Consider the following 27960-nt stretch of genomic DNA (forward strand, 5'->3'; position numbering starts at 1 on the left):
AAAAAAGAAGGAAACGACCACAGTGGGAGTCGAACCCACGACCTTCTGATCCGAAGTCAGACGCGCTAATCCACTGCGCTATGCGGTCATATGAAAGAAAACTGCTGAAAATAGGATGTTATATTCAAATTTTCAACAAGCTACCCTTACAAGTGGTGCTGTGATGCTATCTCCACCTCTTTTTACCTTTTACACACTCCTCTCAATTTCCTGCCATTGGATGGAATAAACTGAAAAAGATCAATATGACAAAAAATAAAAGGAGGTGTTTGAGACGTAAAAAGGATGTGTAAATCATTGTTCTTTGGATGCTTTAATAAAATGTGTTACAAGATCAAATTGGGTTCGACTTCAATGCCCATCTAGTGCTCATAACATGGAAGAATTTTCCGATGAAAATAGTTGGCCTTGCTAAACATATGAGTTAGAAGCCTTTTTTGTTTATTTTTTTCATCAATTTCCGCTAAGAGAATCATCAGAACTTAATAGTAATGCAAATGGTGATTATATATGTAATAAATCATAAGCAAATTAATTATACTATATCACATGTTCCAGTACCATACAATAATATTCTAATCAGCAATTGACCAACTCGAACTGCTGAATATAATTCATGACATCATAAAGACATGTTCTGATGACACTGTACAACATCACAATTAAAGTTTTAGATTTAAAGACTACATCCACACTGTACATCATATGTTGGTGCCTTGACTCCCAAGTTTACAATTTCAACTGGTTATGTTGTTAGGGCATCCGGAAGACTGGTGGGTGCTCCCATTATTTTACCACCAACATCAGGAAACGATTCGTATCCAGGCAACGAACTCACTTGTCCATCTCTCCCAATCTGAACTGGGTATGTCATCAAGTGTCCCTTCATCTCCCTATGCTCTTCAGACACAAATGCTTTCCAGTTAAGCTTCGCGATGTCGTTAACACGCTTCACGCATTCAAGGCTCTCGGGATCTTGATAAGTATCCTCAACTCCACCCAGGTGCTCAGCCCACAGTGACATCCGATAACCATATACCTGCATCCGTCCAAAGACATCGAGTAACATAAGCAGACACCGAAAAGATTTGGAGACTATGTTGCTTTTCCGATTACATATACGGTGTTTTGTTACATTGTGTTCGTCCTTTTAGATTGCAACAAGTATGAAAGAATTTGATGTAATGGAAGGGTTTCGGACCTGGCCGTGTGGATGAAGATTCTTTTCTGCAGCCCATGTATGGTGTGGTTGGTAAGCACCCATAGCAATTTCTGTGTCCCTTGAACCGTCCATTGATCTTTGGTTAATGTTTGCAGATCCCATGATTACATACTCATCATCAACTATCATCCCTTTGGCATGAACATAAATCATAAACCGCCGGAACTTTTGCGCTAACAACTGTTAACAAGAGAGAAAAAAGGTTAAGGACATAGCAAATTGTTTGATGTGAGATCCATCAGAGTCTGTCAAACGTATTTCGTATTGTGCAATGGTAAATTGACTACTAGCTAGTTTACCAGAATGAAAACACAAGTATACCAGTCCACGATTATCGGTTGGCTGATGAGGTTGGGATGAAGATGGAGCTTCACGGTTACCGAGGCAGTAAAAGTTCAAATAATCCTGTGGATGATACTGATCGAAAAGGCCTGCATCTTGAAGGGCACTTGTAACAACCTGGTACATCATACCCATTGTCTGTGCCTGTGGTGACCAGGAAACTTCAAATTAAGCTCAAGAAAATGGAAATAAGAAATCACAGTTCTCCCTCCGGTGTAACTTCCGAAGCTGTAATCTTTACACACTAAGTAAGCAAGCTTTCGTTGGCTTTATTAACTCAAGAACTCGACAAGCTGGGAAGCCTACAATAATGTTTATCAACTTTTTAAATGCAGTTTTGAAAGTTCTAAATTCATTCTTTGCAAGCATTCAAAAAGTCCAGGCCCGAGTAGTATCAAACTTTCATGCTTGTTTCGGGGAATTGGGAAGGTTATAATTGTAGACAACAGTTAAACCCTAAAAGCTTACTTTGTTAGGAAATGGACAAATGAATGCAGATAACGATATATATAGGTGCAGTCCCACCGGTGGGCATTGGAGGTTTCGAACTCATTGCAACCAAAGCTGTGGTACCAAGTTAGACAACTACTAGAGCTCAAAATCTTAAGTTGTTATGGAAAATGCTAGCAACGTCTATCAAGCTAACAAAAGTTACTATATCAGTCAATGCAGACAAAGTTTCTTCTTCGCAGTAAATCTTACGTTACAAAAGTGCAGAATTTCACAAAAGTTGTAACACAGAAAAATTATGAATTTAGTTCTTGGCTTTCTTATAGGCAGGACTCCGGAGTCATACACAAACTGATCAGACAAAGATCACTCACAAAGGAAAGGCGAAATAACAACCGAGTTCTCGCATTCATTACATCCCAATTTATCCACACACAAGAAAGTATGGTTGAGAAATTCCCTTTTTGCACATTTTAAAAAGGTCAAGAGAATAAAGAGTTCCTTGTAGCGTAACAGAAGACAGAATGGTCTAACCTGCCAGTATAAAATTTCCTGAGTAGCAGAGGCAGTTGGGACACCCTCTGGCCACATAGGTACTACTATATACACCGAGAAACGCTCATTTGCTTTGATTTTGCTGGCAACTTTTAGGGCCAGTTCCATCGGGATCAAGTTATCTGCACCTGTGGTGGTGATATTGCAAAGTATGAAAAAGAGAGAGCAAAATTGAGAGCCAAAGGGCATTTGCTAACATGTTAGTTGACGAAAGTGTAACCCTGGCAACACCAGAAACTAAGCTGTAACTTACCTGCATTTTTGTACGACGGCCAGTAGAATGAAGATCCAACAAAGTACTGATTCTCTATGTATATAAAGCGTTGAGCTGATCGTATAGCTTTAATATATGCAACATGGATGCTCTTATCTATTTTCAAATTCTTTCCACAAATAAGATTCTGCAAGAAGTGAAAGTCAGATTAAAAGAGTTTTATTTGTGATTTTGATCAATCAGATGAATGGAACTACTAACGCATGTTCAAACACATAAGTTGACCTCTCAGTTTATGATCAATGGACAAAAACCTGTTGGAAGCTACTAATTAATTAAGTAGATGGTTAACACAATAATTTTCGGTAAAGTAAATAAATATGTAAGAAAAACTCTGTGAGGATTATAAACGAATTACATAAACCTAGTTCTAACCTGCGCTTCAGCATCCTGGACACCCTTTGGAAATCCCTTTACAGATCCTGAGTCAATGGACCTGAATACCTATCAAAGAAGAGTCAAAACTGACCACCATCTGTGTAAAAGTTTCATTGAAATGAGTTGCAGTATTAAGCTGTTATCATTGAAACTTTTCCTTCCCTACCTGAACATGCCAGTTCTCACGATCTTCTTCACTGCTAACACGTACATTTTGTTCACCATCACGATTAGAAGTTGGAGAGACTATCCATGAAACGCGGTCAAGCCTTATCAAGGCATCATCATGCCTATTAGTGACCTTTTTTATCTTGAAGTCGCGCTTCTTTGCCTTTCTCCATCTTTGTTCAAAATTTGTCAATATATCATATGCAGCAGGACCTTCAATTTTACAGTGTAAATCATGCCATGGTTCCCTCGGGCCATGATCGTTAGGCTGTACTTGTTACAACAAATAGAACTGTCAAAACCGTATATTTATACTTATTTATTGTTTGAACTTTCAACAAAAGGAGACCACTTAAGACGTCGAAAAGTAAAGAGATGCAGATTGAACCAAACATCACTGGTAGCAAAAAGATTTGATTAATATATTAATACATTAAACCTTGGTTGTAACTTCATAAATATAAACAAAACAAAAAAAAGAAGCGAAAAGTATACTATAAAGAATAATCTGATAGCAAAACTCAAGCTTAAACGGGGCAGGCCAATGTTGGGCAAAATGCACGTATTGCTCACTATTGAGCAAAAAATGCACAGATTTCTCCGTGTCGTAACAGAGTTGAAAAGGAGAGAAAAGAATAAAGAAAACTGCTTCAGTACATATCATATCATACATTGATCTCAAGAAAGTAGATGGTTGTATAGAGGTGCTATCGCTACTTACAGGGAATGTAGGATTATGATTATCATTTTGAAAGACTGAGCCGACATCTTTAAAGAGCCTGTGCTCCGGAGTGTCATATCTTCCGTCACACATATCCAGGCCACCAATGAAAGCGGTTATTTTCCGATTATTCCCAGAAGCTGTGTCAAGAAGCACACATTTCTGATGATGCGTAAAAAGGGTTCCCACAACCTGGACTAGAGGAATCCATTTAAATGAGCAACTGAAATTACACGACGCTATAGGATATGTATCATTCCAGTAACAACATGGGTTTAGCTCTAAAATGCAGATGTTCCATACCTGTTGCTTGAAAATACTAAGCTTATTGCTCGCATAACGAGGAGAAAGAACACAATGAACACTGGAATGTTTGAAAAACCTTTTGGTTTCCTCGTCATGGGTCTGCATGACACCTTCCTGCATTGAAACGATCATCAATAAAATGCATTCTAATAGTAATAACATGTAATATTTGTAATATTTGTAACTTTCAGGTCTCATGGAATTACCGTTTTCAAAAATAATTTGTCATGTGAAGTTTTATCATCCCAGATCAGCATAACAACGCGAATCCCTTCTTGTGACTTGTACTTCAACAACTCCCCAAGCGCCAGCTCTCCTCCAGAAGGTAGCGGCTTTGTTGGCTCCCTTACAAGCTTAACACGGTGGTACACTGACCAGCCTATAATATATATAAGGTGCTGAGCTTCCAAGATGGCATGACATATGTCTTCCCAGCACTTCCCTTGCTGAAAAATTTTCCCTCCGTCCAGTACAATTTCAGGCAGCATATTGTTAGGTACATGAGCATCTTGATATAAAGTGACACTCCCTCCTTTGCGAAGGGGAAAATATGTATTAGGAACTCCTTTATAGTCGGGCCCAGCGCCAACACCATTCTTATACAACGGGTTACCTTCAACTGGCTTAAACTGAATAGAAACATGCAGTTCAGGAAAAGGTTTTAAACAGTTCCCATGATTGCCAATAATCGGAAACCAATCATTAATTGGCTTTCCCGAAATGATTTTATCAACAGATATCTCCACTACTCCAATAAGTTCTGCTCCAAGAACATCGTTATCTTTGACATGAAACTCCACCTTCGCAACAGGGTGAGCAACAGGTACGCAAAAATGTTCTTCCCACGAAGGATTCTCGCAGTTTGAAATTATTCTGGTTTGAGCAACAGTTGCTCCGGCTAGGCAAACAGACACATAAGGATCACTTGTAATCATTGCCTGCTTTCCCGAAGCTGTTTTAGTTGGCCTATTACCGAAGGGAGTAGAGCAAGTCCCAAACATGGTGAAACACCGTCTCATTCTTTCTGAAGGTAAATCCATATTTGGAAGAGCTTTAGCTTCTATAATCCACAAATCCAGTTCACCATGCAAGATAATATGTTCTTTAGGACTCCCATCCTCACTGCCGTCGTTACCCATTTTGACAGGTGAACGTGAGAAAGGAAATGATTTTGTAGTTTCCTATCTAGCAACTATAAAGTTATCTCACAACTGCTAACTGTATCCCATTATATCATCAATCAAAATCTGAGATAATTGTAAGAATAACAACTTATAATAGAGAACTCCTCCTCCCGGGAGTCTAAAAGAATCGGTTAGTGACTTAAGTATGACACATCTGGAATGAAAACGCAAGAACTGCAGTAAACTCATACACAAGCACAAATCTTCAGCATAATCAAGCATCTAGGAAATTTAAAGCAAGATTTCCTCGTCCGCGTATCTGTTTGACAATCAAGCAATTAGGCAATTTTGGAGCATGATTTAAGAATGTCCCCTGATAATATCGGAAATGAGAACTATGTTAGATCAGACAAAACATTTCCTCAGCATAGATGCATGTTTCATACACATACGAACGGTTTGAAAACTACAAAAGAGTAAAATGCATTACAGACAAGCACATAGATGTTACCTTAACGATCTCGATCAATGACCAGAAGCAAGTGAACCATCTCAATATTCAAAAATCAAGCTTCCCAGTAAATTATTAAACAAACTGAACTTTCAAATATTGTAGATGCAAGAAATATACTTTTGCTTTCTGATTGCGCCAAAAATCAGAACCACGGTTTTCTTGTTTCTTTGAAAACAATTCAAAGTTCTCATTTAGTAGCATACTCAATACTTCAGGGAGCAAGTTTGTGACTAAATAACATAAATTGTACTAAAACGAAAGACTTTCAATGTCAACACAAGAGGCATACTAACTGAACAATTTGTCAGGTCAGGTTCGGATAATTTTGGTATTAAATCATTGAGTATTTGGTCTAAACTCAGGCCTAAAACACATAGCTGCATCCGAAAAGTCCTACTATATCGTTCTTTAAACGGGACGCCAGCATAAGCAAAATTCATGTTATTCTAGGTTTGGACACGCGAATCGAGGACCTACTGATGATTCGGTTAGACAATGCGATTATGAGACGGCGACTCCGGGTAAAAGGGTAGAGGAAGGTCTAGGAAGACTTGGAAAGAGACTCGAAACATACTGGGATAAGACTTGGTTGTTGTTGTTGTATAATTAGGTTCAAGTTTACAGTTTTAATGGCATGATTGCTGCCCAGTTATTTGCACGATTCGATTATTAAGAAATAAAGTTTTAAAATTGTTTTCTTTTTCTTTTGTTCTTCTTGACAAATTCTTGAAATTTTTAATTCTATATTTTGTGTATTAAAGTTTCCTTTACTAATAAAATTTATATATATCCAATGTGAAGCATGCCAAACATTAAAAGATGACAAATTCATTCATATATATATATATATATATATATATATATATATATATATCAATCACCAAAGAGAAAAGAATAAATACATGTATATATATCACCATTTGAACCTTGTAAAGAAAAAAAAAATTCATCATTTGAACATTCAGAGAAACATAAGCCATCAAAAGATGACAAGTTCATCAGATAATTCATAAACATTTACAGATACCAGAAACAACAGAAAAGCAGAAGAAAGAAACGCATAAAATATATTTATTATAAGCTCAAATTCGATTATTATTGGATTAAAAATTGAAAGCAAGATGAAAAGCCAAGTTTAATCTCCACCTGATGAGGAACGGAATTATTTCTTTCTGCTTTCTTTTACGGGGAGAAACAGAAGCGAGCTGGCCAAACAGCACCATCACCACCCGAGAGAGGAGAGAGAGAGGGAGGGGGGGAGAGAGAGAGAAAGAGAGAGAGAGCTTGAATGAAGCGATATTGGCGGGAAATAAATGGAAGCGGAAGGCAGAGCTCCTTTGGCTGCCTCTTTCCCCTACAAAACGGTCTCACCAATTCAAACTGAAAATAGAGAGTCAAATTAAAAATTGAAAAATTGCTCCATCTAGTTTAAAAAATAATTCTTACAAGCCATTTAGCGGTCTACAGGTATTCATCTTTACATGAAACTGAAAAGTTTTATAGGTTAGTTTCTCGCTAAAGGTAAATTCGAACCACATTATTGCTAGTTCATTGTGAGGTTAAGTCCACCTCTCCCCCTTTAGTGCATCATAATATCATTTGTTCAAAAAAAAATAATAATAGATGCGTGCAAATGATTTTCTACACTATTGTAAGAGAGTTTTGAAACTTGAGACATAGTGGATTGAAGAAAAATATCCTAACCTACAAATCACTAATTCACAATCGAAATATATAATAAAGAGAGAAATTTGATGTACTTAATATTATAATTTAATGTTATTTTTTTTACTTGTAAATAAGCGTTTTAAATTTGAATCTCGTTCAATACCAGTTTATTCTCTCATCCTCTTGTGTAAATATATTTTTGTATATAAAAAGATAAAGCTTTTGGTTGTAAGAAATGGAATAAAAAAAAAATTTAAAACAAAAGGAGTGCCCTAGTAAAATCAAAACTAGCGTATATCCACACACATTGGACTTGTTTGGAAGTACTTTTAAAATGACTACAAGCGCTTTTAGTGAAAATGTTTTAAAACCAATCCTTAGTAAAATCCAAGTGAATCCTAGATAAGAACTTGAAGTGCTTCTTGCAAGAAATACATATCTAGTACTTTTTCAAAAAAACACTTGAAGTGCAAATCAATTTCACCAAAAACGCTTTTAATCATTTTAAAAGCAAATTCAACCGAGCCCTTTGCATGTGTGACCATTTTTTTTAATGGAAAGGAGAGATGGAGAGAGATTTTTATTTTATAATAGTAGAGATACGTTATGATCACGTCTACTGTGAGATTAAACTCAACCATTTTTTTCTTTTAGTATCTATAAAATCATCTGTCAAAAAAAAAAAAAAAAAGGTGCAAAATTACATTACTGTCAATAATTTTACTCTTTCAAACGAAAACATGGGCGGTTAGCCCAATCCACAAACAACAAAAAAAAGCCCAAACCAACATTACGACGAAAAAAAAAAAACCAGCTGCCCAAAAATCTCTAAAACCCTAACTAAAAACCCTGGAATGCTGGAAGCCTCTGCAACCTCTGTTAAACAAAACCCCTTCTTCTTCTTTCCTTCCCTCTTCACTGAACAGCAAACGAACCATCAGAAAGATGACGTCGTCGGAGAGAGAAGAGAAGCCGACGAAGATGTTCGGGAAGCAATTGGCGGCGGCGGAGGACTTCGCGGCGGTGCGTGAGCTCTTCCGCCACCACATAGAGTCATTCGACTACCTTGTCACGAAGGGTCTCGAGGTTCTACTCAGCAAGATCAAGCCCATCGAAATCGTCGACCCTTCCACCAACAATACGCTTACAAATATCCTTTCTTTTATTTTCCTTGCATTTTTATCTGCAATTTGTTTTGTTTAAGCTCTTTTTTTCTCTTACCATTTGGATTAAGTTAGTTGATTATTGTATTGAAATGGATACGTTTGTTCTTGACTTATCTTACTCTGGTTGGGTGACCCTGCGTTGTACCGACCTTATAAGGAAGAGTCGAAAATGATGCAAGTTCCTCTGCTGCCTTTTGAAGTAAGTGTCAAACACTCAAATATGTGTGTATGTTTATACAGGTATGATTGTGTACATGATAGGCATTAATGGGTTGTTGTTGTTGTTGTTGTTTAAACAGTGTAGACAGGCTAAACTTTCCTACACGGGGAAATTCATGGCGGAAGTTTGCTTTAAGTATAATGATAGTGGAGCTGTTATAAGAGAAAAGTTCAATTTTGGGCAGCTTCCCATCATGCTACAGGTCGGTGTTCTTTCCTTTTTGTTCTTTAACTTTATCAGCTCTTGTATTTGTTTGCGATTTGTAAATCGTGCAATGTATTCATATTCCTTCAAGCGATTTTGGGAATCTAGGATCATGAATAGGGCTGGATTTGAGCCTGAAAATAAAGTGTTGACCTGTAACGTTTTTGCGAGATGTTAATAACTGGTTGTTATTTGTATGAACTCATCAAAACATGCTTACTTTTGTTGACTCTTCCGTTTTAGTCTTCTTGTTGATGGATGGCAAATGATCATTGTTTGTACAATGCAGTCAAAGCTTTGCCACTTAAGAGGTAATACTCCCCAAAAGCTAGTTTCTTACAAAGAAGAGGCATCGGAAATGGGTGGGTAAGTATTTTGATTTCTCTTTTGTTTTTTTATCATGTCATCATGTGCGATATCTTTACTTTTTGTTTTTTATTTGTCTTTACTATACTTTGTGTGCTTTGTTAATTCTTTTTCTACATTTGTTTTGTTGTAGTTATTTCATTTTAAATGGGCTTGAGAGAGTGGTTCGGCTTGTTATATTGCCAAAGCGGAACTATGTAAGTGAGCATTTTCATCTTATGTAATGCAACAAATTTTTGGACAGGCCATCACCCTTGTAGCCAAAGTGAACCACAACACAGTGGACAAGATGTACCCTGGACTAAACCAACTAACCAAACAAAAAGATTGAACGAAAAACAAAACAAAAATACAGAACTCCTTTGCAAGAGCATCCCAATCAGAATGAATAGATTGGGGGAGGTCTTGAATTCAAGTTAGATTGGGAGTGGGTGTTGGAGGGAGAAGACTTTGTGTTTTCTACGATAGGAAATTGGCTAGTACCTTACTTAGCTAATCAGTAACATACTTGATACTGTTCCCTATAGTTTAACAGTAGGATTTATGGTCGATTTCAATTCTCAAAGATAGTTTTGGAGGAAGGATGCTAACTTTCTCAATTTGTTTTTCCTATTGTTCCAGCCAACTAGTATGGTGCGAAATTCATTTCGTGATCGAAAGGAAGGATATACTGACAAAGCAGTTGTAATAAGGTTTGGTTCTATCTCTACCCATGTGTGCTTGCATGTTTATAATAAAGTTCTTCTTTTGATATATTCTGTTATAACTCATGACCTAGTATTAGTAATAATAGTGTCAGTCCTAGTTTGTGAGATGCATATATTAAAAAGAGAACAACACTGGGGACAAGGTGTACCCTGCACTCTACCCAACTATTGAAACAACAAAACAGAAACCAACAGAATAAAACAAAAGGACAGAACTCTTACCAAGGCGTTGCGACAACTATGTCAATGAAAATTAAATTACAATGGATGATAGTCTCTTCATAAAAATGGGATGAAAAGGTTAAAGTTTCAGCTTTGATTGGCATTTCATGCAATTTTGAAGGTAAAGATACATCATAAGCTATGGGGTTTGCTTGGTTATTGCTCATGGTAAGGCAAATTCACGGTGCAAAGGAGGAAACCATAGTGAAGCGTTTCTCCTCACTGGTGTGTAATGTGCAAAGGAGATCCCCAATTCAAATGCTCCATTGTCAAGTTGGGTATTCTTTAGAAATGGGAGTTCAGATTAGAAACGGGAGTTCAGATTGAGTTGGTAATTCCAGAAACTTGTAATGCATTACTTTGTGAGAAGCCTATATTTTTTAAGGGAGTAAAAGTGGCGTGGTGACTGGAAGGTGGAGAGAAATAAAATAATCTTTAGTGTGTTGGGTGGGGGAGGTGGTGTTCGATTATTTGTGAGACATTGTTTGTTTCCACACGTCTTTATGGGCTTAAATTTCCTAAGATTTTTTTTGAGAAGAAACTATAACAGTTTATTAAAAAAGAAAAGTGTAATACACAGAAGTGGATAAGAAATCCACCAAGAACAGAACAAGAAAATCTCTCCAGAGGATCAGATTACAAGTAGGACAACCTCAACCAAAATCATTTTACCACTGCTAACATATCCCACAGTATGTGAGAAAGAGAGTAATTCTTAAATTCATTTGAAACTGAAGCCCATAATGCTGCCCAATATCTTACTCTTCCCCACAGATCTGCTACCCCCACACCAGTATAATCGTCAAAAATTCTTTTGTTACGCTCCAACCCAATGTTCCAAAAAACTGCCGACACCAGACAACCCCACAAAGCTTTAGCTTTCCTCCCAATTCCTAGAGCCTCAAAATTAGTGCTTAAAAGCTCAAAACAACCCTTTGGGATGACCCAACTTACTCTAACCTCCTGAAACAATTTCCACCACAGTTGAATCGTGTAAGAACAATGAAGAAAAATGTGGTTAACACTTTCCTCCATTGCTTTACACAAACTGCACCAATGGGGAGAGATGCAAATAAAAGGACTTCTCCTTTGAATTTGATCACAAGTGTTGAGCCTCCCAATAGCCACTAGCCACACAAGAACTTTGACCTTCGGAGGAACTTTTGATTTCCAAATCTGAGAAGAGGGTGGAAAATGTTGCACAATCCCATTGTTGCTCAAGAAAGAGCGATAGGATTTGCAGGTGAACAATCCTGATAATTCCAGTTTCCACCTTCTATCATCCGCTCTTGATTGAGACAAGCGAACATTTTCCACTTTCTGTAATAATCTAGCCGCCTCTTCTATCTCCACCTCGTTCAAATTTCTCCTGAAATCAAAATTCCAGCTCAAAGAATTGATAGAAAGATCCACAAAACTTGCGATGTTCTGGTTGTGCATTCTCGATAGCAAGAATAATCTAGGAAATTGTTCTTTCAATGGTCCCCCTTCCAACCAAACATCCTCCCAACACCTCACCCTCTCCCCATTGCCCACCTTAAACTTGCAACATTGTAGAAATGATTGGAGACCACACGAAATATCTTTCCAGGGGCTTCGACTTGAACCCCGCACTGGAGGGTTTGCATTCCACCCATTATCCTGCAGCCCATACTTGCTTCTTATCACCTTGTGCCAGAGAGAATTTGGTTCCTTTGGGAATCTCCACAACCACTTAGCCAATAACGCTTCATTCTGATTCCTCAAATTCCCTACTCGTAAACCCCCTTCCTCCTTACTTTTAATAACTCTCTCCCATTTCACCAGGTGGTTTTTCTTTCCTTCCTCCACCCCCTCCCAAAGAAAACCTTTCATTAGTTTTTCTAGGCGTCCAATCACCCCGCAAGGAATTTTGAACAAGGACATGTAGTAGATTGGCAAGCTTCCCAAAACAGATTGAATCAAAGTTAATCTGCCTCCTCTGGATAAGAAGGCCTTCTTCCAATTTTGAAGTCTTTTTTCCATTTTTTCTACCACTGGATCCCAAAACGTAAGTGCTCTTGGCCTACCCCCAAGAGGGAGACCCAAATACTTTATTGGCCATCTACCCACCTCACAACCCCAAGAATCTGCCAACCTTTTTAATTTCTCACAATCTGAGTTTATTCCAGCCAAAGAACACTTTGCTTTGTTGATTTTCAACCCTGAAACAGTACAAAATAAATTGAGCACCTCTAATAAACTGTTCCAAACTTCCTCATCATCCGCCAAGAAGAAAATAGTATCATCAGCAAATTGAAGATGAGAGATCTCCACCCTTTCTTGCCCAATGCCTAAACCTTTGATTAGCTGATTTTCTTGAGCCTTCTCCATTAATCTACTCAAGACGTCCACTACTAAGGTAAAAAGAAAAGGTGACAGTGGGTCGCCTTGTCTCAAACCTCTTGAAGCATGAAATTTTCCCCTAGGCCTCCCATTGATCAAAACGGAGAAATTTGCAGAATTTAGACATCCCTGCACCCATTTTCTCCATCTAATGCCAAAGCCTTTTCTTTGTAAAACTTCGTCTAAAAATCTCCACTCGACATGATCATAAGCCTTTTCAAAATCAATTTTAAACACCAATCCCTCCTCTTTCTTCTGCCTCACCTCTTCTACCACCTCATTTGCAATAAGGACAGCATCCAAAATTTGTCGGCCTTTAACAAAGGCTCCTTGATGTGGAGAGATTGTGCTGCCCATAACCTCCCTTAATCTTGAAGCTAGGGTTTTCGCCACAATTTTGTATAAACCAGTAACTAGGCTTATTGGCCTATAGTCCGTCACTTTCAAAGAATCTGACTTTTTCGGAATTAGACAAATAAATGTTTCATTTGTCACCGCATTTATTATTCCGGTCTCAAAGAACTCCTCCATGACCTTCAAAATATCCACTTTCAAGAAATCCCAACAGTGTTGAAACATTTGCAAGGAATAACCATCTGGTCCTGGCGATTTATCCCTTCCACAATCAAAGACTGCTCTTTGTACTTCCGATTCCTCAAAAGGCCTCTCAAGCCAAGCTGCCTCAGATTCACTTATTGAGGCCCAATTGATGCCTTCCAAGCCCCAACATACCTCTTCGTTACTACTAAACAGGGACTTGAAGAAGTTAACGATATGTTTTTCTATCTCTTCTGCATCCTCTACCACTCCCCTATCATCCACTTCCAACCTTTCTATATAGTTTCTCTTCCTTCTTCCACTTGCTATTCTATGGAAAAATTTAGTATTACCATCCCCTTCTTTAGCCCATTCCACTTTACCTCTCTGTCTCCACTTCACTTCTTCCTTATAAGCTAGATCTTCCACAAGGAAAAGTAACTCTTCCTTCTTTCTTTTAGCAGCAACATCTAGCCCTTCCAACCCTTCTCTCCTATCTAAATCCTCTATGCTAGCTTCAACATCCTTAATTTGTTTCTCAACATCACCAAAACTTTCCTTACTCCAACTTTGCAACTTTCTTTTGATAGCTTTTAACTTGTACGAAAATTTATAACCTTCCCAACCCTCCACCTGCTCAGATTGCCACCATTGTTTGAACTTGTTCCTGAAATCTGGGTGCTGTAGCCACATGTTTTCAAATCTGAAAGGACTTGGCCCCCATTTCACCTTGTTAGTATCTAGTTGGATTGGACAATGGTCAGAAGTGACCCTTGCCAAAGCCATTTGTCTTACCTCTGGAAAAATCTCTTCACAGCCTACCGAGATCAAAAATCTGTCTAACCTCCGACACACAGGTTCTTCTCTGAAGTTTGACCAAGTAAATTGAGCATTGAGCAACTCCAAATCCTTGAGTTCTGTATCTTGGATGAAATCATTAAAATTCCTCATGCTTGTAGTCATTCTTCCCCCATTTGATTTCTCATTTACAAATCTCACCACGTTAAAATCTCCTCCTACACACCATCTTGGTCCGCAAATACCGTAAAGGCCAGCCATTTCTTCCCAGAACTCCTTTCGCTCTCTATTTTTGCAGGGACCATAGACACCAGATAACCACCAATCCAACCCATTGAGGGCTTTAATTTTTATGGAGACAGAGAAACCTCCAACCAAAGATTCAATAACCGAGATGTGTTTGGTGTTCCAAATCACAGCTATACCCCCAGATCTTCCTTGAGCAGGGGCGTAAATCCACTCTTTAAATCTGCTTCCCCAAACACTGTCCACAATCGATCTGTCAATTGATTCTTTCTTTGTTTCTTGTAAGATAATAATATCGGGCTTTAATCGCCTGAATTGCTGTTTCAAAATCAACCTCTTCTGCCTACTTCCCAATCCTCTAACATTCCAGCTAATTATCTTCATTAAATCTGACAATGCCCCCTTGAATTTTCTTTTCTGCCTTGTTTCCACCCACAGGCTTGCTAGCAATGACTTTCCCAGTATTCCTCTCAAGAAATAAAGACCTTTTCAGTGGCACCAAATAAACTTTCATATTTGACATGAATTTGGTAGTTCGAGTTTGTGCTTCACGTTTGACTGATACCCTAGCCGACCTTTTCCTTCTGCTGTACTTTAACAGTTTCTTGTTTTTTCCAGTATCTTTGTATTCAACTTGTTCCACAGTGTCTAAATTTGCTATATGATGCGACTGAGAAGGTACCTCATCCAACGTCGTCCTTGTTTCCATTGTTGTATCAGTGAAGAGATTGTGAAACACATCGTTAAAGCGATCAAAAACATCGAAGGTTTCTTTTTCGTCTTGTGAAGAATCACCAAACTCCTCCTCTGAAACTGATGATTGTGACATGTATTCGTCTTCACCAAAATCTGATAATTGAGAATAATCCAGACCAATATCCTCTGTCAACCTCATCCTTTGTTCCGATGATTCCTCTTCAATCAACCTGCCCAATGGCCTAATTGGAACATCATCGACATCACTTTCCTTTTCATCCATCTGTTCACAATCATTAATTAAGAAGGTGAGATTGGGAGATTGAATTTCCTTCAATTTAGGCCTCTCAAAAGGAGTCAGATAAGATCCGAACTCGTTTGGAAGAACAAGCTTCAAACTTTTTCCACAAATATCAGAATCGCCAAATCTCCCAAGGAAATTCAAATTGAAACACATTGGAGTTTTACTTGAAACACCCTTGTGATGAGCTTTCATAGCCGAAGAATATTGAGAATTGTTCACTGTTGAATACATTGAAGTGCTGCTTCCTCTTGTCAACCAACCACCGCCACCAACTGTCCCACATAACTCCATGCCCTTGCCTACATCCGAAAAGACCACTTCTTTCTGACTTCCTTTCTCTAATGAATTATTAAAAAAATCCCCCGCAACTGCCTTTTCTGATCCTTCTGTGACATCCACCGCTTCTGTCATTTCCACCGCTCCTGTTAGTTTTCCTACTCTCTGTTGTTCACCTTGCTTTCTTACAGAAAAAGTAGAGTCATTAATTACAGGCTTCTCAACCCGCACACTCTCTGTCACGTGCATGCTTTCTCCTTGCTTTCTTTCAGAACCAACAGTGACAGGGCATTCAAAATCTCCAATCTGAAAACAGACACGTGTCCCTGAAATAGGGGCAGTCTGTTGAAAATCTGCTTTCGCCGGAGGGATAATTCCGGTGATCCTTTGTAACTTCGATTCAGTCTTCAAAGAGCCATTTGATATTGTGGTTACTCCACAATCTGCAGCCGAAAGATTAGGTCTCTTTGCTGGCGAAAGTTGACGTATTTTTACCCTGAATATTGATTCTCCATCTACCACCTTTACGAACTCTGGAATAAAGCCAATGTTGTTGGGTTTGATTTTTAACTTTGCTTCAATCAAAAAACCAAAGTTAGCTGTTCTATGATCAACTTCTACCAGACCACCGCATGCATCGCCAATCTTTTGGAAAAAATCATTGGTCCAAAGATGCGGTGGTAATCCTTCCAGAGCAACCCATCCACCATAACTAACCACCTTTCTGTCGTTTGATTTGATACTGTCCCACCATCCAGACAGCACCACATCTGGTAACTTATTCATGGCTAGAACTCCAAGTTGTGCAATTTTTGTTGCTTCCTCTTCGTTCTAACAAACAAACAAAGCCTTGTTGCATTGGAATGGTGAAAGCCAAATTTTCTTTCCCAGCAGATTTTGAAGTGAGGCCTCCACAACTCTCCAAGGCTGATGCACCACAAGTCTCTCACAAACGATTACACTCCCCCAACTATAGGATTCCGTGGAATTATCTCTCATATTCCAGTTTTTCTTAATCCAACTTTCCTCTCTGACGTTTCGAAGGGATGCCCCATTTGTCACCATCTTGCCTCCAAGAACTGCGTCTCTATACGAAGCCTGAGGGCCAAACCCCGAGTGGCTGCTCAAAGGCTCAATTCCATCCCTCTTCACATTCCTCTGAGAAGCCCCGGCTCTCTTTCCCCCTCGGAGAATTTCAGACAGTAGGTCCTCCAGACTTCTCCAGCCGAAAAAATCACTTCCTTTAGGAACGAAGATATTCCTGACAAAACCATCCTTTTCTGATTTGGACAGAACAAGAAAATCCCCGTTTTTGTTGTGGAATCTTTCAACCCAAAACTGATAATTATGACCTCTATATTTTCTGAAGAAAATCTGACCATTTGTAACTACCGTCTCCTTTAACTGATCAATGAGCCAAGCAGCGCAGCCCAAATCGAAAGAAATCTGGTACCCTCTGTATCTAGTTCTCTCTGTTAACAGAATCCTTTCACCAAAAGACTTATCATCCACCTCTAAGCTTGTTCTCGTTGCTTTTGGGTTAAAATCATATGTTGTTTGTTTTACAATGGATTGATTCATTCTGAATCTTATTGAATTTCGGTTAGAATTTGGGTTAAAATCAGGAGCTATTCGCATGTAAGCCTTTTATAACATTAGACTTTAGAGAAAACCACTATAAACTCAAATACTTTTGAGGAAAAAAAAACACTTGGTAATGTGAGAAGGGCACCAAAGAATTTCTTAATCAATTAGAGCATAGCAAGTGGATTGATGAGGGATTTTTTTTAGTTAACTTGAGCTTTTGAAGTGTTTTTGTTTTAAACTTACCTAGGTGTTTTTTCTAATTTACTATGAAATCAGAACCATTGCCATCTTCAGTTGTTAGGAATTATCCAGATCCAGTAGCAGCTTCTTTGTGCAAAGGATATGTTGTTTTATCTTGTTTTGATTTTCCTATTACTGTTATTTCAGATGTGAAAGAGAAGATCAGTCTTCAGTAACTGTCAAATTGTATTACCTTCGTAATGGAAGTGCAAGACTGGGATTTTGGTAAGTGATTTAAAACGGACTACCAAAGTATTTTGGTTTACTGTTTGGAGAGGCAACTAAAATGGGCATGTATATGTATTATATATGGAATCATGGATTAAATATTTTTGCAGGATACAAGGGAGGGAGTACTTGCTTCCGGTAGGCGTTGTCTTAAAGGTACTTCGAATAATGCTAGTTACAGATATCTGTATATTTCTACTTTTGATGAAAGTGCTTGAAAATAATGTGTATAACCTCTCTCTCTCTCTATCGATTCTCTTTACATCTGGTTTCTGTATCTTTTGAGGTTTTAATGATCAGCAATCAAGATTTATATTTTGTATGCATAGAGGTGAATATTTGATCCAGACTTAGCTAGTTGGACAAGAACACCTTTTTTGTTTTATAAAAAAGCAAGAATCCTCTTCATGTATTCTTTTTTAAATCATGATCATAGAGGTTAACTTTTTAATTCATGATCATTTTTTACTTTATCTCAGGTATATTTTTATTCCTTGATCCATTTTCTGTCTGTGAAATGCTTTCTCACATCTCGCAACATTTTTATTTTGAGGGAGAGGTAAAGGTTTAAGGTGAAATCGTTGGTGGAGTTCAGTACTTTGCAATTTCTTGAGAAACTAATGCTCTTCGTAATTTTTATTAACTTTTATGTTAGAGTTCATATATGTATATATATTAGTTTATTTTACTTATGCTTTCTATCAGAGAATGCAAATAGAATAACTAACCCACTTTTGTTGATAAAGATTCACAAGAAAGTCAAGTGATTCCTCCTCTTCCCCAATCACCATCCGAGTAAACTTTTCGGAACGAAAATAAAAGAATTTGTTTATTTTGCACTTGAAAAGATTACAGGATATGTTTCAGTAGAATAGTTATACTCTGCTTGACAGTTGTTTTGTGCATAGTAGTGTTATATTCACATTCCATCCCTTATGAACGTGTCCTCATGTTATGTGAAGGACTAAACTTTTGGGCCCAATCTGTGTTGTGGTCTCATGATCTGTTCCTCATTGTTTTATTATGTATGTGGCCTACTTTATATTCTTTTGACCTTTTCCCCTTAGTTGATGTAGTTGTCATGTTGTAATATATATGATTATGCTAACTTTGCCAACATGCTTAACAGGCTCTCATTGATACTACTGATCGTGAAATTTATGAGTGTTTGACATGTTGTTATGTCGAGAACTACGAGAAAGGAAAAGGGGCTGTTGGCACTCAGCTAGTGGGTGAGAGGGCACAAATTATCCTGGATGAAGTGAGAGACTTGAAACTTTTCACTCGTCATGAATGTCTAGAGCACATTGGTACTTACTCTTATCTTGTCATTGTCTTTCAAATCTGATTAAAATAATAACCATTTGTATTGATTCCTTTTATCGTTATCAGGAGAACACTTCCGACCTCTTATGGGTGGATTGGAGAATGAACGACCTTCGGTTGTAAGTCATGTTCTACAAACTTTGACTTGTTTTGGTCCTTCAAAGGAGTTAGGGAAAGAAAGCTACTTTACAAATGGAGTGGGTTGTTAGGCTGCTTATTTCTGACTGTTTCATTTGTAGGTTGGGGATGCTGTTATAATGAATTACATATTGGTCCACCTTAATAAGGCTCATGACAAATTCAATCTGCTCATGTTAGCTGCTCTCTCTCTCTCTCTCTCTCTCTCTCTCTCTCTCTCTCTCTCTCTCTCTTCTATATATATATATATATATAACTATATATGTATGTGCGTGTGTGTGTATATGTATGTATTCTAATTCACCCTTGGTCGCAAAAAAAAAAAAAAAAAAAAAAAAAAAAGGTGGTTTCTGTGTGGGAGTGTTGTGCATCATTTCTCACACTTTGCATGTCTTTAGATTTATGGTGCAGAAACTTTTTTCACTTGTGGATCAGACTTCTGTGCCGGACAACCCAGATTCCTTGCAAAATCATGAAGTCCTACTCCCTGGTCACTTGATTACAATATATATTAAGGTATTGTGGTAGTTTGTATAATGGTAACTCTTGAGGAAAACATAAATGTTTTGGTTTCTGGTACGTGCACCACAATGTCAAGGTTTTCTGCTATTCTGTGTATTGCAGTAATGTCTGAAGAATTTTATGTTGTAAAGCTTGTCTAGGGTGGCAGGATAAGTATTTACTTAGAAGAGTAGTATGTCTCTGAACACCATGTAGCAATTCAATGGTTAGTTCTAGAATAAAAATATTTTCGTGGCTAAGGCTAATGCTTCCCCTGATAATTAACTTGAAATTAAGCCACGACCAAAAGTTCAAAGGGATCGATTCAGTCATTTGATATCCTTAAGTTGTTGACCAATTGTTTTTACTAAGTAATCTATTGAGTTTATGGGATAGGGATTCATGGTTTTGTTTGGATCTTACTGCTATTTGATATGCCATGTAACATAACTGAGAATATGATACCCCAACCTATTATTTCATAGTGAATGAATACAACTACATGGTACAATAACAGTGAGTATCACATTTCTGTGGTCAATTTCTTCCATAGCTGTTTGATGTTGTAAAGCCCTTCTTGTCTTGTCTCTTTTGTGTTTTCTTTCAACTGGAGGGTAGGTTTTCTATCCCCATTATCCCAATAAACATTTGCTCCGGAGCAAATTATCTTAAATTTTAATACCCTTATATGATTATTGCAGAGTACAATTTCTATGCATTTGAGTCCAGGGTTGTGTTCACTTAGTGTTTATCTTGATTTCTAGGAAAAACTAGAAGAGTGGTTGCAAAGGACGAAAAAGCTTATTGAAGATGAGATCAACAAAAATAAGGACTTTGAATTTGGCAACGGTATGTGTTTTCTTTCTTTTATTAATTTTTTTTTAATTAAATCATTGAATTATTCCTCTTGTCCCCTTTCTCTGTGAATTGACACTTCCATCCTGATAATGCAGTAGCTAAAGTAAAGAAGCTTATGGATAAAAATCCTGCAAAGCAGATCAGTTTAGCTGTTGAAAATATGTTGAAAACTGGAAGACTTAATACTCAATCTGGTCTAGATTTGCAGCAGGTACGACTTATTGATTATGCTTGAACTTTTCCACTTCATAAACTTTGTACTAAGAGGTTTGCTACTCATAAACGAAACCTGCCCAGAATTTGGGCACTTCTTATTATCTGAATCTTATCTCATGTATGATATTCAAGTTTACAAGTAGGCTATCTTTAGATTTATCTGGATGCGTGTTTATGATTGTTATGTGTTTTACATATATTCTTTTAGAGGGCAGGCTTGACGGTTCAGGCAGAGAGGCTTAACTATTTACGCTTCATATCTCATTTTCGTGCTGTTCATCGAGGGGCATCATTCGCTGGACTTCGCACCACAAGTGTGCGGAAATTGCTACCTGAGTATGTATTTGCTTGCGAGGTTACTCAAAATGACGTTGATTCCATGATTAAAATTTGGGTTTGACCAGATGTTTATTTTTTTCTTTACAGATCTTGGGGTTTTCTTTGCCCTGTCCATACACCTGATGGTGAACCATGTGGCTTGTTGAATCATATGACTCACATTTGTAGTAAGTACATGTTGTGCCCTTCTTTTTAAAGTTTCTTTTTTTCTTGTTTTTCATTTAAATTTGGGGACCTCCGAATGTGTTTGAATTATAGAAAGTTTTTTCCATTGATTCAAAAGAACTACAATACAATACAATACAACTTTTGGTGAAGCATAATAAGAATTGAACTTCTAACGAAAGGTAAAGTAGAACTCTAAAAATACCTTGATAACAAAATAAAACTCTAAGGCCTCGTTTGTTAAAGAGGTTTGGCTTGGGGAGCACTATTCACTATATTGAAGGCATTTTGAAGGAAGAAATAGATGACAATTTCCTTATTTTGTCCAAGTTGAAGGTTATTCATGGAGAAAAGTTGTCCCTTTTAATCCTACCATTTTTGCGGGATTAGTAGGGATATCTTTTCTTCATGGGTAACCTTCAACTTGGAAAAAAAATGAAAGTTTCTTCCTTCAAAATGCCTTCAATATAGTCAATAGTCCTACCCAAGCAAATCCTCTCTAACAAACAAGGCCTAAGAATTACAGGTTACACACGGATTATCCCTCCACTCCAGAAAATTTGAAAATCACAGAAGTGCCCTTTACCATCTGAAACAAATAAAGGACATAAGCAATTTTGAAGTAAAAGGCCTGTTTGGAAATGCTTTTAGATTGGATAGACGTGCTTTCAGATAAATGCTTCCAACAACTGGGAAAAAAGAGTTGAAAGAGCTTATGGCTGTCGTACAATGCAAGTATACTGGCAAATTGAATAAAGGTGTATAATGAAATTTGATTACGAAGAGTTACGTAAGAGTGATTGTTTTTATTATCTTAAAATACATGTCCAGGAGGAAGGTTAGATTGGTGCCAGCACTACAGATGACATTAAGGTGCTGTTAACAAATATCAGGGATACATTACTGAGTAATGTCAAACTTAGAAGCTAGAGAAAATATTTTGCCTCATCCGGATGTTTATTAGTGCTTTGCCTTTTATTTCCCAAAGGTCTTATTTATTGCCACACTCATCTTGGATGTGATACCAAATAACCAATTATTCCATCTTATTCATTACAGGGATTACATCCTTCTTTGATGCTCAAGGAAATATTAGAGACTTCTCAAAGATCCGAGAGTCTATTCTCAGTGTTCTGAGTGCAGTTGGAATGAAGACTTCAAAGCCAAATCTGGTTCAAGCTGGTCCTCCTGCAGCTTTTTCTGTTTTGTTAGACGGCTGTGTTGTTGGTTCTATATCTTCCAGTAAAGTTGAGAAAGTTGTGGCTCATTTAAGGAGGCTGAAAGTGGCAGCTGCTCCAGTGGTTTGTTTTTGCCCTCTATTTGTTTTTTTCCTTTCTTGCTTTTTAGCCTAGCTTTTCTGTCTAATATCAATCCTTGACATTGTTGCTGAAACGATGTCTCAGATTCCTGACGATCTGGAAGTGGGATATGTTCCATTAAGCATGGGTGGGGCATATCCTGGTCTGTACCTTTTCACTATCCCTTCTAGATTTGTTCGGCCAGTAAAGAATATTTCAATTCCTTCTGTTGAAGGTCAGAATATTGAACTTATTGGACCCTTTGAACAGGTAAATATGGTTTTTCTTTTAATAATTTGTTTACCCAGATTACTGTTGCTGCCATCCCAGATTACATTTGCTGCCGTGATAAGAATTATCGTTTACAAGAAGACAAGTAGTCTGATGCAATATGCTTTGTTACTTGTTACTTTTCATTTTATTTTCTTTTTGTGATTTTTAGATGGGGTACCAGATAAATATTGATTTGAATTAGTGTCATATTTCCGCTTTGATCATCAGGTGCTTATTATGATCAGACCCTAAAAGTACGACTATCTGGTTTCTCTGTGTGATATTAGGTTTTCATGGAAATAAGATGTCCTGATGGTCGAGATGGTGGAAGGAAAGATGGTTTCCCAGCAACTCATGAAGAAATTCATCCAACTGGAATGCTCAGTGTGGTCGCTAATCTTACACCCTGGTCAGATCATAATCAGAGCCCACGAAATATGTATCAGTGCCAGGTTCTCTTCTGTTTTACCCTCCTGTCTGTCCTTGGTGATTGTTCAACAAAAGTTTTATCTTGTATAAATTTTTGGAATCCTACTGCTAAATTTTATTGAATATCGTTGCTGTTTGAACTGTAGATGGCAAAACAAACAATGGCCTTCTCTTTACAAGGACTTTGTAATCGTGCAGATCAAAAGTTGTACCATCTTCAGGTTGGTTCTCTTTGTAATCTTGTTATTCTGTAGCAGGGATCAATGAAATAAATTATGAAAAGCTTTTCCTGGAAAACTTTATACAACATTTTAAGTACCAGTCCATTAAGATAGGGTTTGGATTACTGATTAGCATTTGGGTGGATTTTTGTTCTCTAATTTAAAGTTCTTAGTTTCCCCACCAAGTATTTTATTTTTTCATATTTCCAATTTGTTGACACAACATGAAGCTGGAACTGTGTAGTATTTCTCTCGATGTTGTTTTGATGAATGTTTGTCCATGGTGGATCCATTTTAGTCAGCACTTGTGCTAGGGAGGCATGTGATCTAATATTGCTGTAGAAGCAACAAATTCTCTTATTTAAATGCACTTCATTGTTATTGTCCCTTCATTTCATCATGTGTTTTTATCCCTTTTTTTTTGTGCTAACTGTTCATTGTTACATTGAAAAATGGGGCATGCAGACTCCTCAGTCCCCTATTGTACGCACAAGTGCATATAAGAAGTACTGCATCGATGAATACCCAACAGGCACAAATGCGATTGTTGCTGTACTGTCATATACTGGGTGAGAAATTTAGATACATAAAGCCTATATGTTGTTGTTTGCTTTCTTTTCTTTTAGAATTTATTAATATTTCTCCTTTTTTTTCTTATGATATCTAGATATGATATGGAGGATGCCATGATTCTAAATAAGTCATCTGTTGAACGTGGAATGTTTCATGGGCATATATATCAGGTTTCTTCTTGCAATATCACATGATACTACTTTCGTATAAAAATAGATAAATAAATAATATTGGATGAAACAGCTTTGTTTTTTCCCCCTTGTGCTCTGCTTTTTATTAATTATCGCTGGTGCTTCTTGAGCTCTGTATACTATAGCCTTTATTTTTTTTCTTTTGTAACGTTAGAGGTCAAATGCAATGCTTTTTAATATTGGTCCCTTTTTATAGAATCTTTTACAAAATTGAGTTTTATATATTGTTGGATCGTTTTTCTTTAACTTTCCTGTATAGATCGTTTTGAGAAATATGAGTCCGAGCCTCAAAGGCAATTTACAAATTATAAGAATGTGCATTGAAATTCCACGCAGCTTGGTTCTTTATTCATATTACTAAGTTGGAGTCCAGACCGAAATTTCTAAATAATCATCCTGTAGGGCCCAGACAAAGTGAGGGAGATTTTGTTCTTGATGGAATCTGTTAGCAAATCTTGTATTCATTTGGCCAAATGCATTTTGTATGCATGAATTTACTCTTGTTTCTTATTGTATGTTGAAAGTCATTTTTAACGGGGTTTTTTCCTTCTATTCTTTAATGTTTTTGTATACCAAATTAATGTCTTTACTAATGCATATGGTTTTCTTCTTTTTGGACCTAAATACCAACCCTTACCAAATGATGGGTTTTGGCAGACAGAAACAATAGACTTGTCTGATCAAAAGAAGAGGTCGGATAACACCCCAACATATTTTAAGAAAAGTAACGTCGATAAAAATCCTTTGATTGATTCAGATGGTCTTCCTCATGTTGGTCAGGTTAGCATTCATTTCTGGATTTAGTTTCTGCTCTATATTATCTTCTGCATTATGTTGAACCCCGATAGTTGGGATCACGGCAGTGCAACTGTTGTTGTGATATTTTGTCCAGATGCAAGCTTCTGGCCAGTCGACTGACTTAATGATTGGATTTTGTCCTAATGCGGCCTCTGGCCACTTGACGGACTGGAAGTACAAGTTTTTCTCTTGCTTAGATTTTAGGTGATTACTTTTGGGTTTTTTCAGAGTTCAAAACCCGAGAGTTGAAGCCTAAAATCTCATCCAATATAAATGTACCATATATAATACATATGTGCTTGCAATTATGTACTTACTTCATTATTTGTTACTTTTCAGACAATAAAACCATATGAAGAATATTATAGCTTTACGAATGACACTCTTCATAAGCCCAGAGCCGTCAAACGGAAAGGTACAGAACCTGTTATAGTGGACTACGTTGCTATTGATGGGAAGAAGCTCCTCCAGAAGGTAAGTGGACAACCTTTACTTTGGTTCCTCCATATGAAGAATATTTTACTGTTCTTGCGCAGCTTTCATTTCCTATATTACCCTTAATTTACTTTTTCTTTTCTTTTTTTCGTTTTGAGCAGGCAAACATACGCTTTCGACACACTAGAAACCCCATCATTGGTGATAAATTTAGCAGCCGGCATGGGCAAAAAGGTGTTTGCTCCCAATTGTGGCCTGATATTGATATGCCATTTTCTGGGGTTACGGGAATGCGTCCAGATCTAATCATCAATCCCCATGCATTTCCTTCTAGAATGACAATAGCTATGCTGTTGGAATCAGTTGCTGCAAAGGTACTTGATCCTAAAGAATTTTATTTTTACTACATCTTTAATATGGGGATAGATTTGCATTCTGATGCAACGAAAGGAAACTGTGAAAGATGCCGGCATGTTTCTTTGTCGCAGGGCGGTAGCTTACATGGAAAATATGTTGACGCGACTCCATTTGCTAGTTCAAAGAACGCTAATGGAGAGACTGGACCAAAATCCAAAACCCTTGTTGACGAACTTGGTGAAATGTTAAAGGTTAAGGGGTTTAACTACCATGGTGTAGAAGTTCTGTACAGCGGGGTTTATGGCACAGAACTCACATGCGAGATCTTTATTGGCCCTGTTTATTATCAACGACTACGACACATGGTTTCAGACAAATTTCAGGTTAAGATTCAACCAAATTCAAATTTTTTAACTACATGAGCTTTCAAGATTTTCTTAAGATTCCTATTTATTATCATTGGTTGCCTTACATGTGGTACTCCAATTTGGCGTGCAGGTTCGCTCCACTGGAACGGTAGACCAGGTCACTCGCCAGCCTATCAAAGGACGAAAGCGAGGTGGTGGCATACGTTTTGGTGAAATGGAGCGCGACTCCATGCTTGCGCATGGGGCAGCATATCTGTTGCACGACAGGCTTCATACCTGTTCTGATTATCACATTGCGGATGTATGTTCCATATGTGGAAGCATCCTAACGTCCACATTCATCCAACCAAAACGGGTTGGGCGTGCGGTTTCAGGCATTCCGTCTGTAAGAGCTCCCAAGAAGGTCATCTGCCATGCTTGTAAGACAAGCAAAGGGATGGAGACAGTTGCAATGCCCTATGTCTTCAGATATTTAGCTGCAGAGTTGGCATCAATGAACATAAAAATGACTCTTCAGGTAAGTAATGCAGCGAAAGATTGATATCACGTTCTTAGGTATGACGAACCAATGTAAGATGGTACGTCAGTTGATGAGATCTAGCAGGCTGCGGCGGCGGGACACTTCACACAAGCAGCAAACCGTCGATGTTGGGGGATTGGGGAGAGGGTCCCTGTATGTATTTATAAATTTCCAAGAGGGTTTGGGCTCTCTTCAGTTTTCTTATGAACACAGATTACTCTTGAAGCTCTTAACCTTGTTTTTTCTTTTTTAATTATTGTTTTGAGTCCAAGTGGAATTACTGTTTTTTAAAATACCATCTCAAATGTCAGTGGAAAGATATTGTACCAGAGAACGCGAAGGTCTATCTCCGGTCACGAAATGCTGAACGTAACTCTTAGGGCTATGTATGTTTTAGGCATTCAAAAATTAATCTTTTAACGAATATTGTGGGGCTAAAATATTCCATCTCGAGAGAGGCTCCCAGGTCCTTCAATCACATCTATTCATCATACATTGTGCAGTTAATTTTTGTCAAGTATTGTTTATATTAAATTTTAAATAAAAAAATTTACAATAATTTTTAAACGCATGATATACGATAAACAGATGTGATTGAAAAATCCTCACAAAGAGGATCCGGCGAGGATCCTCCTGGTTCCATCTCCACCCGCACATGCAAGGCTTGTCGAGGGGCTCGTGGGCTTGCTATATGCAGTCGACTCTTGGCTAAATTTGGCCTTGATTCTTTTTCGCAAATTCATTTTCGTTTTTTCATTTTTTTACAAACAACAGTGTTTTAGTGTGTTAAATGATTAGTTGTTAAGGAGGAAGATCGGTGGAGATAAAACCAACACCAAATTGCACATGCACGTTTGAATGAACAGAATAACGAAGGTGTACATGTAAGGCCAAGGAAGACTGGAATGATCATACAAAAAGTGATTTCCAATGCCAATATGGTTGGTAATGGCGAAGCGGATTATGGTGTCTTCATTGATACTACCTCAGAAGAGGAGTTTGATGGGAGTAGCTCTGCTGCTGCTGCTGCTGATGTAGTTTTGTGTGACATTGGCGAATACAAGTTTCTCC

General features: G+C 37.7%; 2 protein-coding genes and 1 non-coding gene across 3 annotated transcripts; 1 reads left to right on the forward strand and 2 right to left on the reverse strand.

Moving 5' to 3' along the window:
• Positions 1-14: 14 nt before the first annotated feature.
• TRNAR-UCG (transfer RNA arginine (anticodon UCG)) lies at positions 15-88 on the reverse strand. Its single transcript has one exon. It is a non-coding gene; the product is annotated as a tRNA-Arg (tRNA).
• A 423-nt stretch (positions 89-511) lies between these two features.
• Positions 512-7288, reverse strand: LOC137718780 (phospholipase D delta-like). The gene is made up of 11 exons (XM_068458314.2): positions 7201-7288; positions 4623-5913; positions 4414-4530; positions 4111-4302; positions 3388-3657; positions 3219-3287; positions 2823-2970; positions 2549-2697; positions 1544-1708; positions 1202-1402; positions 512-1039 (listed from the first exon to the last, which is right to left on the reverse strand). The coding sequence occupies exons 2-11, from the start codon at positions 5553-5555 to the stop codon at positions 746-748; spliced, it is 2538 nt and encodes an 845-aa protein (XP_068314415.2). The 5' UTR covers positions 5556-5913; positions 7201-7288; the 3' UTR covers positions 512-745.
• A 1255-nt stretch (positions 7289-8543) lies between these two features.
• NRPA2 (nuclear RNA polymerase A2) lies at positions 8544-27329 on the forward strand. Its single transcript, XM_068457702.2, has 27 exons — positions 8544-8872; positions 9008-9087; positions 9188-9310; positions 9602-9678; positions 9812-9875; positions 10300-10370; positions 17803-17880; positions 17994-18039; positions 19013-19193; positions 19276-19328; positions 19449-19522; positions 19746-19863; positions 20613-20697; positions 20802-20917; positions 21131-21258; positions 21349-21428; positions 22486-22727; positions 22830-22994; positions 23285-23449; positions 23573-23647; positions 24113-24216; positions 24315-24390; positions 25069-25191; positions 25549-25683; positions 25806-26018; positions 26133-26384; positions 26500-27329. Exons 1-27 carry the CDS (start codon positions 8668-8670, stop codon positions 26908-26910), a joined length of 3540 nt encoding a protein of 1179 aa, XP_068313803.2. The 5' UTR covers positions 8544-8667; the 3' UTR covers positions 26911-27329.
• The last annotated feature ends 631 nt before the right edge of the window (positions 27330-27960 follow it).

Source organism: Pyrus communis, chromosome 8, assembly GCF_041283825.1.
Source record: "Pyrus communis isolate YQ-2024b chromosome 8, ASM4128382v1, whole genome shotgun sequence".
NCBI lineage: Eukaryota > Viridiplantae > Streptophyta > Magnoliopsida > Rosales > Rosaceae > Pyrus > Pyrus communis.

Coding starts and splice junctions, on each gene's coding strand:
- LOC137718780 (XM_068458314.2), bottom strand. CDS start 5,555: ATGGGTAACGACGGCAGTGAGGATGGGAGTCCTAAAGAACATATTATC. Junction 3,658..4,110: donor ATCATAATCCTACATTCCCT/GTAAGTAGCGAT, acceptor TAACAAGTACAG/CCTAACGATCATGGCCCGAG. Junction 3,288..3,387: donor GTGAGAACTGGCATGTTCAG/GTAGGGAAGGAA, acceptor CTTCTTTGATAG/GTATTCAGGTCCATTGACTC.
- NRPA2 (XM_068457702.2), top strand. CDS start 8,668: ATGACGTCGTCGGAGAGAGAAGAGAAGCCGACGAAGATGTTCGGGAAG. Junction 10,371..17,802: donor GACAAAGCAGTTGTAATAAG/GTTTGGTTCTAT, acceptor CTGTTATTTCAG/ATGTGAAAGAGAAGATCAGT. Junction 20,918..21,130: donor CTGGTCTAGATTTGCAGCAG/GTACGACTTATT, acceptor ATATTCTTTTAG/AGGGCAGGCTTGACGGTTCA.